This window comes from Erythrolamprus reginae, chromosome 10, assembly GCF_031021105.1.
Source record: "Erythrolamprus reginae isolate rEryReg1 chromosome 10, rEryReg1.hap1, whole genome shotgun sequence".
Classification (NCBI taxonomy): domain Eukaryota; kingdom Metazoa; phylum Chordata; class Lepidosauria; order Squamata; family Dipsadidae; genus Erythrolamprus; species Erythrolamprus reginae.
This window is the reverse complement of record NC_091959.1, coordinates 34,508,751-34,523,911: the sequence shown is the minus strand read 5'-3', so window position 1 is coordinate 34,523,911 and position 15,161 is coordinate 34,508,751. Positions and strand designations below refer to the sequence as shown.

General features: G+C 46.8%; 1 protein-coding gene across 1 annotated transcript in view; it reads left to right on the top strand.

The window, feature by feature from the left end:
- SPPL3 (signal peptide peptidase like 3) overlaps positions 1 to 11,624 on the top strand; it is a 107,892-nt gene extending 96,268 nt beyond the window's left edge. The window contains exons 8-11 of the mRNA XM_070762437.1: positions 1,135 to 1,298; positions 2,344 to 2,543; positions 4,998 to 5,107; positions 10,204 to 11,624. Of these exons, the coding sequence (XP_070618538.1) occupies positions 1,135 to 1,298; positions 2,344 to 2,543; positions 4,998 to 5,107; positions 10,204 to 10,275 (546 nt within the window). The 3' untranslated portion in view covers positions 10,276 to 11,624. The remainder of the gene's footprint in view (positions 1 to 1,134; positions 1,299 to 2,343; positions 2,544 to 4,997; positions 5,108 to 10,203) is intronic.
- The last annotated feature ends 3,537 nt before the right edge of the window (positions 11,625 to 15,161 follow it).

Sequence of the window (15,161 nt, the reverse complement as noted above, 5' to 3'; positions counted from 1 at the left end):
TGTGACTTCATGGAAAGTCTGGGATGGAAGCAGTCCCACTTAGAAAGAAACCCCTGACCAGCTCTTTGGCAGCTGCTACTTTCTTTGTGCTTGCAGGCACTGAGAGAGATTCCCATCAAGTCATTTTCCTGCTCTCTTTCATAGACCTTGGTGCAGAGATGTCAATCTTGAGGTCTGGGGGCCAGATCCGGCCTGCTGGGTGCTTAGATCTGGCCCCTGGGACCACCCTGGAAATAGCGAAGGACCAACCTGTGGTGCCTCTGTCAGTGAAAATGGAGCTTGGAAAGGTTCTGTTTCCTACTGGCAGAGGGTTGCAGGAGGCCATCGCTGCCAAAAACTGAGTTTGGGAGCCTGTTTTCACTCGCAAAGTGCTTGGCCATCACAGGTGCCCCGACATGAGTGATGTCGAGCTGGCCATGTGCCCCCTCCACCTCCCAAAGTCAATCACAGCCCTGATTCGGCCCTCAATGAAATCAAGCTTGACACCCCCTGCCTTAGAGGCACAAGGGGTGGGCAGCCAGGCTGAAGCAACACCAGTGATGAATCCCCAAAGAGGGCTGGGGAGACCTTCAATGGGGATTTGTTATGTGGGGTTAAACCCCTGGCACAGCCTCCAGTTTGCTGTTTTGCAGAGTTGCCACACTGTGAAGACCTGTGTTTTTGGAAGCTGGGCTGTTTATTCTTCAGAGTTCAGGGTAGTTAAGTTGGACGAGCCTCCCGCTTCCTTGTTCACCGCTGACTAGTTATGTTCTTTTAAGAAGTCATAGACCAGGTGTACCCAAAGTTGGCTCTTCTATGACATGTGGATTTCAACTCCCAGAATTCCTGAGCTAGCATGATTGCCTCAGGAATTCTGGGAGTTGAAGTCCACAAGTCATAGAAGAGCCAACTTTGCCTATCCCTGTCATAGACACTACCAAGTCATAGAAAGAGCTGAATGATGCGAGTGGACAAAAGGGGCAACTGTTTAATTTCCCCACCACCCATTTCTGTATGGCTCCCACATCAGCCACGAGGCTGCCCAGCCTGGTCCCTTAGATCTGGTGGGTGCGCCTGGCAGCCGCCTTTTGCTTCCCTGCGGCAGGTCCCCAGTTGGCTGGTGGGAAGTCCGAACTCGCTCTCTCCCCCCTCCAGGTCTTCTTCTCTGCCTACATCTTCAACAGCAACGTCATGGTGAAAGTGGCCACGCAGCCGGCAGACAACCCCCTGGATGTTTTATCCCGGAAGCTCCACCTGGGGCCCAGTGTTGGCCGAGACGTCCCCCGCTTGTCGCTGCCTGGCAAACTTGTCTTTCCAAGGTAGGATTGAGTTTCTTTGTTTGCTGTCCTTGACTTCTCGACTTTGGGAACTGTTTTCAGGACATGATTGGGAGAAGGGGGGGGGACTTCTGATCCCATCAGAGGGGGTCCGCAACTTGGACGTCCTCCTCGACCCACAGCTGACTTTAGAACATCATTTGTTGGCTGTGGTGAGGGGGGCGTTTGCCCAGGTTCGCCTGGTGCACCAGTTGCGGCCCTATCTGGAAAGGGAGTCCCTACTCACAGTCACTCATGCCCTCATCACCTCGAGGTTTGACTGCTGCAATGCTGTCTACATGGGGCTACCTCTGAAGCTCGTTTGGAATCTACAAATTGTGCAGAATGCAGCCGCGCGAGCAGTCATGGGCTTACCCAGACGTGTCCATCTCTCTCCAACACACCGGAGTCTGCATTGGCTACCGATTGGTTTCTTGACCCGATTCAAAGTGTTGATTATGACCTACAAAGCCCTACGTGGCATTGGACCAGATTACTTGCAGGACCGCCTCCTGCCACATGAGTTCCAGTGACTGGTTAGGTTCCACAGAGCCGACCTTCTCCAGGTCCCGTCAACTAGACAATGTCGTCTGGCAGGACCCAGGGGAAGAGCCTTATCTGGGGGGGCCCCGGCCCTCTGGAATCAGCTCCCCTTGGAGATTCGCACTAACACCCCCCCCCCCGGCCTTTCATAACAGTCTAAAAGACCCATCTATGCCACCAAGCTTGGGGTTATTAGATTCTCCCCCCTGGCCAATGAATTTATATTGTGTTTGTTCATTGAATGGTTATGTATGTATTTTAATTGGCTCTTTAGTTTTTTAGTTGTAACTGAATTGTAATTATTTGGCATTCAATATATATTGTCTTTTTTATATGTTGTAAGCCACCCCAAGTACTCGCAGGGGGCGGCATATAAATCCAATAAATATAAACCTATGAAAGAGAGACCCCGACCTGGCTCCCCTGTCCGGCTTGTGGCTGCTGCTGGCCCAGAGGGAAGGGTGGGCTGGTGCTGGGGGCGTTAAATCCACTTGCTCTTTTGCAGTTCTACGGGCAGCCATTTTTCCATGCTGGGGATCGGAGATATTGTGATGCCAGGCCTCCTGCTTTGCTTTGTTCTGCGTTATGACAACTACAAAAAACAAGCGAACGGAGATTCTTGTGGCACAGCAGGACCCGGGAACATTTCTGGCCGGATGCAGAAAGTCTCCTATTTCCATTGCACTCTCATCGGATACTTTGTAGGTAAGAGGAAAGGACAGTTGGAAACGGCTGGGGCAGCTGTGGATCCCTCCACAGAAAGAATACGCTTCCCTCTTTAACCGTCTTCATAGCGTTGTCCTGAATCTCACCCTCTCACAAACTGCCCAGTTGGGTTTGCTGTTGTTCATAATTTAGGGTGGTTTATGATTCTTTTCCAAGTACAAAACAAAGCAAAGAAACTCTTAAAACTCTTATAGGTTGATCAAATCTTAACCTATGCACATATAGGTTGTCCACAATTGGGTGTGGGATATTGGTTGTCGAGAGAGTAGACATTAAGTGAAACATCACATTACTGCTTTGCTTAACAACCACAATGCTGGCCCTCTCAGTTGCTGCTGTTTAGTGATCTCAGGGGTCATTAAGCGGATGGAGTTCCAGGTGCGGGACATATCTGGGCAGGGGACAAACGTTGGAAGTGCTGTGGACAGTCTTCTCGCCTCAGATTGAAGGTCCTCCCTGCTAATTGTCGGCCCCTGAACAGAGAAGCCAGTGGCTTGTCCTTCAAAGGCTCCTTCCACTCCCTGAAATCCACATTGAGTGTATTATGTTTATGAAAACGACCCAAGTGCATTGCTCAAGGCACAAGGGTGTAAGCTGGCTGACCTTCGGCCTCTTTGCTCCACCCTGGGCAGGAAGCAGTGGCCCACCACTTCTGCAAACTCTTGCCAGGAAACTGGCAGGGACTTGACCAGGCAGTCGCCGGAGCCAAAAAATGACTCAAAGGCACAAAAATATACACACACATACGGCTTTACATGTGTCCCCACGCTCCTTACCCACCCACATTGCCCTTCTCTTCTGGCACTGAAAATCTTCCTTGATGAAATCCAAACAAGAGTTTTAGGGCTAATACGGATAGTCGGCCTGTGGCCGTTTCCCCCACCCCCCATGACACCCCATAGAAAGCCTTGACTTCCCTGGGGAAACTGGCAGATTGCAGATGGTGATTACAGGGTTGCGCAATGGATTGCCAAGTGCCCAAATAACAATCAATTTTTTTGCAGGGGAAGTTGGAACATTTTGTGATGGTCAGACCATAAAGCCCCCTTTCTGAGGCATTGTTAATCTGAACCTCATTCAAATGACACCGTTTTTGTGGAAATAGGGAGAGATGGGGAAATAGCCGTGTAAACCTGTATGTATTTTTGTGCCTTTGAGTCATTTGTTGGCTCCGGTGACTGCCTGGACAAGTCCCTGCCAGTTTCTTGGCAAGAGTTTGCAGAAGTGGTTTGTCATTTGCTTCCTGCCCAGGGTGGAGCGAAGAGGCCGAAGGTCAGCCAGATTACAGCCTCGTACCTTGAGCAATGCACTAGGTTCATTTTCATAAACATAATGCGCTCAACGTGGATTTCTAAATAGTTTCCAAATGGGATTTCTGGCAGTTCAGATGCAGAAGGAGAGCTGGGTCTTCAGTTCCCTGTATAATTGGCAGAAAACCTCTTTGTCATTGTAACAGCCCAGGGCTTGCCGCTTCCTGCCAGCTTTCCCAACCATTCGATTGTAGGAAGCCAGCAGGAAATTGCCCAGCCTAATGGCATTCCCATAACAATGGCACACCCATACTGCCTGGACTGCCATGGCTAAGCAAAGCAGTCACGTTTTATGATAGTGTTGCTTAGTGACGGCATTCCCGGGCCCGACTGCCATGATGGATTGAAGAGCAGTCTTTTCAAACAAATGTAGAAGAGGATTTATGCTGGGCATTCGAAGTAGAATAACTGAATTCATGAAGTATGGTAGCTTGAAGTTTTTTCTTTAGCTTTTTTTTAAACACGAGGTTTTCTAATAGACATGTAGTCATCGCCTTATGAGCATAATTGAGCCCAACATTTATGTTGTTAAGTGAGTTTTGCTCCATTTTACGACTTTTGTTGCCACAGTTGTTACATGAATCACTGCAGCTGGGGAACCCGGTTATTAAGTGAATCAGGCCTTCCCATTGGCTTCCCTTGTCAGAAGGTGATGACATGGCCCTGGCACACAACAACGGTCATAAATATGAATGAGTTGCCCAGCCTCTGAATTTTAATCCCAGAATTATGGGAAAGCTGCAAAGATCTTGTCCCTGTGAAAAAAACGTCATAGGTCACATTTTTCAGTGCCTTTGTTAACTTTGAACAGTCACTAAACAAACTGTCGTAAGTCAAAGATCACCTGTATGGCCACCTATATTTTAAACTAGTTTTAAGCATATAAGCTATCTGAGAAATGTAATTTTGGAGCCATTATTAACTCTCGGAAGCTTTTTAATTTTTAACTGGCAGCAAAGTTGGCCGGGGAATTCTGGGACTTGACACCCACAAATCTTAACGTTGCCAAGGTTGGAGCTCTTCTGTCCCAGGCCGCCTAGGGATAGTAGGTTTCTCCAGGGGTTGAATCTGCTGAGTAAAAACGAGCCTCTTCCAGCAGTGAATGTCCTTGCCTCCTTTGCAGGGCTCTTGACAGCAACCGTGGCGTCTCGCATCCACCGGGCAGCCCAGCCAGCTCTGCTGTACCTGGTGCCCTTCACCTTGCTGCCACTCCTCACTATGGCCTACTTAAAGGTAAGTGGGGCAGAATGAGGACCAGCTGCGGGAGCAGGGGGATCCAACCTGACAGCTTTTAATACTTGTGGACTTCAACTCCCAGAGTCCCTTAGCCAGCAAAGCAAAACTGGCTGAGGAATTCTGGGAGTTGAAGTCCACAAGTCTTAAAGTTGCCACGGTTGGAGACCCCTGCTTTGGAGAGTTTGATCTGTAGCCACAGAAGCAGCTGGTTCCTAGAAGGGTCTGTACAGTGGATACCTCTCCTTACAAACATAATTCGTTTCGTGATCAGGTTCTTAAGTAGAAACGTTTGTAAGAAGAAGCAATTTTCCCCATAGGAATCAATGTAAAAGCAAATAATGTGTGAGATTGGGAAAACCACAGGGCGGGTGGAGGCCCCGTTTCCTCCTAGGAGATTCCTAGAGAGGCACCACGAAGGCTTCTTCCCGCCTTTTCTGGCCCTGTTTCCTCCCAGGAGATTCCTAGAGAGGCCCACGGAGGCTTCTCCCCCGCCTTTTCCGGCCCTGTTTCCTCCCAGGAGATTCCTAGAGAGGCCCCACAGAGGCTTCTCCCTGCCTTTTCCGGTTACAGTTTTGGAGGCTCGGGTGTATAAGTGGAAAATGGTTCCTGAGAAGAGGCAAAAAAATCTTGAACACCCGGTTCTTATCTAGAAAAGTTTGTAAGAAGAGGCCTTTTAGGTAGAGGTACCACTGTAGTTCCTGCTTGAAAAAGGGGAAATGCACTTGTGCCTGAAAGGACTGTGATCTTAAACCATTATTTTTAGGTTAAGTTTTAAATATATCTGCCTGCGATTGCTTGAGACTGCCCACTGCCTGAAATCTTAACTCCTCAACTAATGCATACATGTTAAATATCTTTACTTCCTTCTTGAATCCTTCTTGCTATTAACGATTCCCGGCTTAATTGTCTGTGAGATAAGGAGAGAGTCCCTGGCTGGAAGCCAAAATCAATTAGGAAAATTCCTTTGACATGTTTCTGTCATTCTGTACAAACTTACAGTTCTCCGTGGATTTTTTTCCAGACGATGGGATTACTTTACGATGAGCTTACATGAGTTCGAACAGTCTGCAAGCAAAGTATTCCTTGAACCCTGTTGCTGGCACATCCAGCCATGATTGCAAACGTTGTTCACCACGCCCACTTCCCCTCAGAACATCCCTTATATACTGACAGGGCATGGCCAAGTGTCCTATAGATCGACTAACGCCAGGAACCCCTTTTCAGATAATCATGTCTACACCTAGTCCTCCTGACCCTTGCATCAAACAGGGGGTCCTCCTCCTCCTTCTCCTCTGATTCCCCATCGTCCTCTGACTCACTCAATCCCATAACCAGGGGTCCCTGGTGGGTCCTCAGTCTCTAGCACACTCTCACTCTCAGAACGCGGGCAGAAGATACCAAGACCCCCGTCTCAGGGGCCTCAAAATCTGTGACCAGCTGAGCTGGACATAACCACTCACAACACCACTAGGATGGTAATATCGTTCTGTATGCCTTGGGATATATGCTGCTCCAAAAAATAAAGGGAACACTCCAAGAATACATCCTAGATCTTTTTTTTTTTCCTGGGGTATAAATTTTTTATTGTTTTTCACACCTTACAGAGATTCCAATTTACATACTTCAAATTAAAATATAATACAATACAATATCAAATGCCAAATTCTTAGTCAAATTAATCAATTTTTTCTAATTATATATCCAATTTATTCTGTTATATATCATTCATCCTGTGCTACCTCCTTTCCAAATGCTATCATCCGGATTTTACATATTGTTCTTTGCTTTCATTTGTATTTAATAAAGTGCTATAGCTATCTATATTTCTCTTGGCTATAGATTATGTGAATAGTGCTTTCTTTTTTTCTTTTTTCTTTTTTCTTCTTTCCTTCCTGGGTTTTTAAAGAGCAGCAAATTCGGATATTTCTATTGTTAAGTGCAGCTATGATAAAATGAGGATATTTCAAATGAAAGCAGGAATGGGTTTACTAAGAACGCTAGAAAGGGACTGAAGCACGATGGCACAGTTATGAAAAATAGCAAATAGCCAAGAGAACCCATCCTAGGTCTGAATGAATGAAATATTCTCACTGAAGAATTTGTTCTGTACAAAGTTGAATGTGGACTACAGCAGGTGAAATGGACTGTCAATCAGTGTTGCTTCTTAAGCGGACAGTTTGATTCCACAGAAGTTTGATTGACTTGCAGTTATATTGTATTCTTTGAGTGTTCCCTTTATTTTTTTGAGCAGTGTATTAGTGCATTGAGCAGTGCATGGCCACAGAAGCATCTTTGGACAATGCTGGCTAACTCAGCTAAGAATTGGAGATGGGCACCCTGCCCTAGAGCAGTGATGGCGAACCTTTTCAACACTGAGTACCCAAACCGGAATGTGCATATGCTCATGCCAGAGCACTGGAAACCCAGAGACCAGCTGGCCAGTGCAAGCATGCACACTGGCCAGCTGGTCTTCAGGTTTTGGGTGCAAAGACCATCTGGCTGGCATGCATGTGCATACTGGAAACTGGAAGAGCAGCTGGCGATGGTCCACGTGCCCACAGAGGGCTCTGCATGCCATCTCTGGAACACATGCCATAGATTGGTTATCATGGCCCGAGAGCAATGATGGTGAACCTAGGGCACGGGTGCCACTGGTGGCACATGGAGCCGTATCTGCCAGCACGTGAGCCATTGCCCTAGTTCAGCTCCAACGTGCATGTGTGTGCCGGCCAGCTGATTTTTGGCTCTGGGAGGGCGTTTTTACCTCCTCCAGCTCCAGGAAAGCCGTTGGAGCCTGGGGAGGGCAAAACACAAGCCTACTGGGCCCACCAGAAGTTGGGAAACAGGCCATTTCCAGCCTCCAGAGGGCCTCCAGGGGGTGGAAGAAGCAACTGCTTTCACCCTCCCCAGGCATTGAATTATGGGAGTGGGCACTTGCAGTGTCCTGTGGCTGCAATTTGTGTTGGGTTTTTTGCCCATTTCCAACAACAACCAAAAGAAAGTATATTCAGGAGAACAGATTTGAACTAACAGCTATATTTTTCTCCTAACAACTGCCCTAAAAACAAACATAAAATTCAGTCTGCTCACCTGGGTGCTTGAGTATTCGACCCTCAATAACTCACAGTTAATTTCTGGTTGCACTTGTAAGAAACACCTATATAATACTAAAAGCCAATACAGGAAAATGTCATTAATTCAGAATGATCATAGGCTGCCTTTGAGACCATTCTGGGCAAAACATAAGACAGCGAAGTCTCCTTTTAACACAGGGATGCCCATTAAATTTAAACTGGTGTAAATCTTTTGGTGATTACAGGATTTTTATCTCATTTCTGTCAACGTATACAAATACATGATTGATGCAAATGATATAAAATATAACGGATGTAATTATGCACATTGGACAAATTACATGGATTTTGGAAATGGTGGATTGGAGACTAAAACGTTGTCCATCTGAACTCTTCTAAAGGGTGGGTGGCTGGAGATTTGATTTCTCCTGCGTGTTGACCTGTGGCTGAAAAACGTCCCTGGCTTAGCTACCACCCACTCAGCAAATACTCAGCGTTACAACAGTGCTGGAGGAAGGAGACGTCACAGTCGTCTGCCCTTGAATAAGGGTCCCCATGGTCACATAATCGTGATTTCAATGCTCCAGACAAACAATGGGGAAGCTGGCAGGAAGTTACAGGTCACAAGCATGAGTGTGCAGGAGTTGCTTAGTAGCTAGAACAGACATCTTAAGGTTTGACATAGTCCTGCCATTATAGCAATGGAGTTGCTGTTTCAAATGAGAATCATTAACCAAGGATTCTCTACGCTTCTTGCAACCTACCCACTTTAACTCTAAGTCAAGGGTCCACAAACTTGGCAACTTCAAGACTTGTGGACTTCAACTCCCAGAATTCTCCAGCCAACATAACTTGGGAGTATAATTCTAGGAGTTGAAGTCCACAAGTCTTGAAGTTGCAAAGTTTGAAGGCCTTGGCTCTAAGTGAAGCTGTAGGATTTCATCATGGAGCATCACGAACCACAGGGCCCAAAATATAAAGGACGTTGAAAGGCAAAATGTACTAAAGGTTGTGAGGCCTCTGGGGCCATTTTCTTAGAATAAACCTGGTCTTTTTAGGATGGCGGGTGAGAATGAGCCATTCCTGATGCCTCCCAGGGCAGCATGTGCAATTTTCTACTCCGTCTGGAGCTCATGAGATGTTCTGCTCGGCTTCTTGGCTAAAATGGCCCTTTAGATCCTTGGTCCCCAGGCATTTCCCTCCAGAGGTTCACACCAGCCCTTTGCATGGGGCAGAGTCTGAAATTTATTGATTGCCTCTGCAGTGGGTTCTGCCTTCTGCCCCTGCCAGCCTTTCTTAAGAGGAATTCTGTGAAAAATACTTCATAGCAGGCCAGGAATTATTGTCCCTTAGTGCAGGGGTTGTGCGCAGGCACATGTGCAAGGGAGTGCGTGGGTATGGGTGGGCACGCACATCCTTTTGGCACACTGGCCTAGATACTGATATTTAAATATAGATCTTTTTAATATTGATATTTTATTATGTTTTATTAATCTAGGTCAAATGTTAATATTTATTTATTAGAGTTGGAAGGGCCCTTGTAGATCATCTAGTCCAACCCCCTGCTGGTTCAGGAGACCTTATGCCACTCTAGACAGATGGCAGTCCAATCTCTTCTTGAAGGTCTCTAGTATTGGAGCATTCACAATGTCCACTGGCAGGCCGTTCCACCGGTTGATCACTCGGACCGTCAAGAGGTTCTTCCTTATTTCCAGGTTGAGTCTCTCCTTCCATCCGTTGCTCTTGGCCTGGCCCTCTAGTGCCCTGAAAAACAGCTTGAGCCCCCTCCTCTCTGTGGCAGCCCCTCAAGTATTTGTAGACTGCTGTCATGTCCACCCTGCCCTCCTCTTCCTTAGACTAGCCAGGCCCAGTTCCTGCAACTTTTCCTCGTATGTTTGAGTTCCCAGCCCCCTTATCATTCTGGTTGCTCTCTTATATACACATTGTATCTATACAACCTGTACATTGCTAGTGCACATCTGATACGCCGTACACTAAACAACCCGGTCTCTTTCGCAGGGCGATCTGCGACGCATGTGGTCGGAGCCCTTCCACTCAAAGTCCAGCAGCTCACGGTTCTTGGAGGTATGATGGAGCGGACGGACGGACAGCGGCCAAACTTCTGCCTGGTCCTGTTTTGACCCACAGCTTGCTTGCCAGTGCCTGAGGCTGGGCTGGGACTTTGGAGCATTGCCAGTTGGTGGAACTTGTACAGATGGACTTGCTGTCTTTCCAGGAGGAGAGGGGCAGAGCTGGAGACCCCCTGCCTGGCTCCCTTCTCCCCCCCGGACCCCCTCCCGTTTACAACTCAGTGCCAGACCACCTGCTGTTCTTGAGGGGTTCAGCAGGAGGAGGCAGCAGCTGGGTCAGAAAACTTGGCAGCACCACTGCTGAGCCATTGAGGGGCTTGTGAACACTACGAGGAAAAATGGCCACAGCACTTGGGAGTTTCCTGGAAAAACCCACCAGTACTTTGGATCCTGTTTTTCTGTTGGACTCGAGTTTCGGAAAGAACTGAATTCCTTCTCTCACTCGCCTCTCTCTCTCTCTCTTTCCTCCCTGCGGTGTGCGGTGACCTACAACACCCGCAGACATTGATTGACTTCTCGCAGTTATTACACCAGATTAAAAACTTTGTTGTAACGAGTTACATTTCCACCCGGATATCATAATGCAGTGAATAAGAGCACCACACACACACAGATACACACACACTCACTCCTACACTCCTCCTCCTCCTTTTATACATCCCTACAGACATATGCACATACAGCATTGTACATGTGTGTGGACCCACACAAAACACAGACCCACTCACACTGCAAGGGGTAAACTCTGCTAGGATCATGCTTTGTAGAGGGGCTTGCTGTAATTTTGAGCATGTAGAGCAGTTGACAATGGCTTTCTTGTATATGGATCTGCAAACAGCCCTGTGACGCCCCCCCTTTTCCTCTCCCCCCCCCACCAGTGGCGCCTCCAGCCTCGTTTTCTTTTAAAGGTGTAGTATGTTGTACTGAATGTCCTCCTGGATTTTAGGGAATTTTCCTTTTTTTGATTTGCAATCAATGTAGCAAACTTAGGGGAGGAAGAAAGACGAAGGCCTTCCCTTCCGGCCCCCGTTTTGTTTGTGGGTTTGTTTTTTTACAACTTGTCCATTACCGTTTTTAGTAGCGCTCTTCTTGACTTAATGCATGTATTATAGCAGCTGTTGTCTTCGTGTGTTCTGATCATAGTAATGTATGACTTGTAAATACATTTTTTCTATTTTCTATTTTTTGGTAATTTCTTTTGCATTGTTTCATTAAGTGTGTTGTATTTCTCCCCGTTACCCAGTGTTTAAAAGTGGGGGACCCCACCCTCTGCTGTTGTGATGGTCAACGTTTATGATGACTACTTTGTACCTGGGAGTCTCTTAAAAACAAAGGACTTTTCTAAACAAATTGTCCAGGTTCTGTTGTGTTAACTGTGACAGATCAACCGTTTCAACGTTTCCCGGCATCGTAATCTTTTTCTGGTCAAAAGGAGAGTTTCTGGTTTTCTATAGGTTTATGCCTGTAAAATCTCAAATCCCAGGAGGTTACAGGCCTTTCCTAGGCTTGTTTTTAATAAGAAGTTGGACCTGAGATGCTTTATTGACCTTCAATCATACATGAACAGCCACCTCCCAGCATGCAACTATCCCTCATTGTTTCCTTTCTCAGCCAGTTCCATGTTGCTTGCATGTCCCATTGGAGAACTTCCTGGAAGCATCTGGTTTAGGTGCCTGCAGGAGAAGGCGTGGTGGACCCCACTCACTTGATCCAATGGATCCTGCTCCGGTTTAGGAGGCACCTTGGGAAAAGTGCCACACGAAGACAATTCTTAAATTAAAGGAGCCTCAGGCTTCCCTCAAGAAGTTGTGGGTGTCCCACCACTGGTGGCTTTTCAAGAACAGACTGGCCATCCATTTAAAGGTGAAGGTGTTTCCACCCTTAGGAACTTTTAAGACGTATGGCCTCCGACTCCCAGAATTCCCCAGACGGCACAGTCTTACATTTCCAAGAATGAATCCCCCCAGTAGAGCAGAGATGTTTTCAAACTTGGCAACTTTATGGACTTCAACAAGTCCACAAGTCTTAAAAGTAGAGGGCCTCCTGCTTCAGCAAGGGTTTCACTGGTAGACCTCCAAAGTCTCTTCCAACTCTTGTTATTCTCCGTTCTGTATGTTTTATTTCAGCTTTTCTCCATCATGGAACTAGCAGGCTATCCTACATCCATCCCGGCCCTGACCGCTCTTAAGAGCGGCTGGACTTCTAAAGACGGCTGCTTCTGTTATCTTTATATGCGGTCCAGGTCAAAGGTCAGAGCATGTTGAGAAATTTTTGTTGTAAACAAATCCAGGACTTCTGTAATTTCCAAACAAATCTAGCTCTTGTACCGTGCATCAAAGACTCACAGTTTATCTTGGTGTAGTTGACTCATTGGAGCCGATCCTAAGAATTCCTGCACATTTCTCACACTCAATGAATCCGGCCGACCTCTGCTTGTATATCTTTCATGTTTGCTTGCTTTAAACTTGTTCTTCAGCCAGTTTCACTATTTGAAGAGCAGAGAGAGAGACCTTTGGAAAAGGAGCCACCTCGGAACGGAAGTTCACTTTGCATTTGTTCAAGTCACACGGTAGGAATTCACTTCCAAATACAGATTCTCTTAAAAGCGTTTCATTTGCAGCCGCTGTGCATTTGCAGGTGTGACAGCTGTGAAGGTGCTTGCAGGTTGCAAGATTTTTTTGTAAAAAAAATACAGGTGACGAAATCCTTCTCTGACTTCCGGTTTACTAATTTTGCATACTGGATTGTTGCACCCCCCTCCTTCCATACACCACCACCCCTGACCTACAAAAGTCTTGGTGGGTCCAGGCTTGAATTTTGAAAATCCCTCCTGAAATCCCCAGGGTTCTTTGCAGTTGAAAGTTCCTGTCGCTTTCAATCATTTTTTAAAATTCTTAGAAATCATTTTCTCACTTTCAATGATAGTGATGTAATCACTCGTATTAAAACCCATTTTGGTGCTTCTAGGAGAATTTACCTATTTGCAAGGAGAATTGACATATATTGTGGGTTATGAGACAATGTGAGGAACATTTTGAAGCCACGATGACCATTTGTTGGGCTTTTGTGGCTCGAGGGCTGGGAATTGGCAGGCAGAAGCCACAGCAGGTAAAAGGCCTGGAAGCCTGCAATGATATCTTGGTGTCAATCCACCTTCCTCCTGGAGGGTCTTTTGATGCGCTGCGATGGGTTGACTGGGATTTTCATGGCGCAAGAAGCGCATATGTGGTGTTTTATTTTGCTCTGCTCAGACCATGCCTTTCTATAAAATATCCCCAATGTACGCATATTTTTAAACCATACTTTTTAGAAGTCATATTTTTACAAGTCCGTTAAAAAGCAGCTCCAAAGTGGATGCTTATACTTGTACTATAATTAACATCCCAGCATCTTATAAAGTATATATTAATTTGTGCTTGTGGCTCTAATTTATTTAATGAGATGTGTCGGAATTATATGTCATGGAGGCACTGATTATCAGTGTCTGGTTTCTTCAAATCCATTTAAAAATGTTTTCATTTCTGATCCCTTAAAAGAGAAAAAAAAAGGGAGGCAACATTATTATACAGGCAGTCGATGCTGGGTTGTATTATATCAAATTACACATTTCGCTTTCTATTTAAAACTGTTCTCGTTTTCTGCTTTGAATTGGCTCTGTGGGAGGAAACAAAAGGCTCACTTCATGTTCTCCCACCAGGGCTGCAAAATGACTAGAAACTGGTGGCTTTTTTTCTTACTCTCTTGGCAAGATCCAGGCCTCCTTCCACCACAATTTTAGCCAGGACTTGAGTCTGAACAGAAGCCTGGAGTAGCAGAAAGCTCTTCTCCTAAGAGGCCCTTATCCTAAGAAAAGATGCGAGAGTCCCCTTGCAGGTGCCAGCTGGAGTGGGCAGCGCTGGAGCCAGAGATGGCTCTGCTAAGCCCTGCCAGTCGGAGATATCTTAGTGGCCAGAAGTCTCCGGCAGGGTCTTCTCCTCTGGATTGAATCCCCGCTTGTTGGCTCTTGCCCAACCCATTGCCTTGCCCAGCACTGCGTCAGCTACCAAATTTTTTATTACCATACTGGCTGTGGCTTATGCATTTTCTTTCAACATCTTTCAGTGCAAATTGGGTGTTCTGGGGTGCAGCTCCATTTTCGCTACCCCACTGTATTCCCCTCCACACACACCCGTCCAGGCCGCAGCCCACTCCTGATTATTTACTATACGGAGTATATGTACACACACGCACGCACAGCTCTTCTAAAATTATACACATTCAACCTCATTTACTGCGATAGGAAAAACATACCCAGAGCCCAGAAGGGGGCAAAAAATATCAAAATTTTGTTACCAGTACTGCGTACCTGACAGTACCTGTAGGAGCCCACCACTGGTCAGATGTCAGCTCTGCCGGCCTCTCAGGATTCCAGGGTGGCTGGACAGATGACCATGGAGAGAGCCAGGAGGTCTAACAAGATCACAGTCCCTGGTTTTTTATTCCCAGCATGTATCATCCCTCAAGGATGACCCACGTTTTGCCAAGGAAGCAAGAGAAGTTTGCCTTCAGCAGCTCTCCAACCCTTGGCGATCCCACCCTTGTGTCTTTTAAGACTTGCTCTACAAGGTGTTGTCTGGGCGCTGACGTATCGAGAACCGAGGAAGTCCCAAGGGTGAGCCTCAGTGGTGCAGTGGTTAGAGGGCAGTACTGCAGGCAATTTCTGCTGATCACCGGCTGCCAGCAGTTTGGCAGATCCAATCCCACCAGGCTCCAGGTTGACTCAGCCTTCCATCCTTCTGAGCTGAGGTGGGCTGCTAAGGTGCAACGGTGAGATGTGCTCACCCCCGGAGTCCAGCGCAATTCTGCTACTGCACCTGGGCAGGTAGCGAAATCATGCGCGGACACACA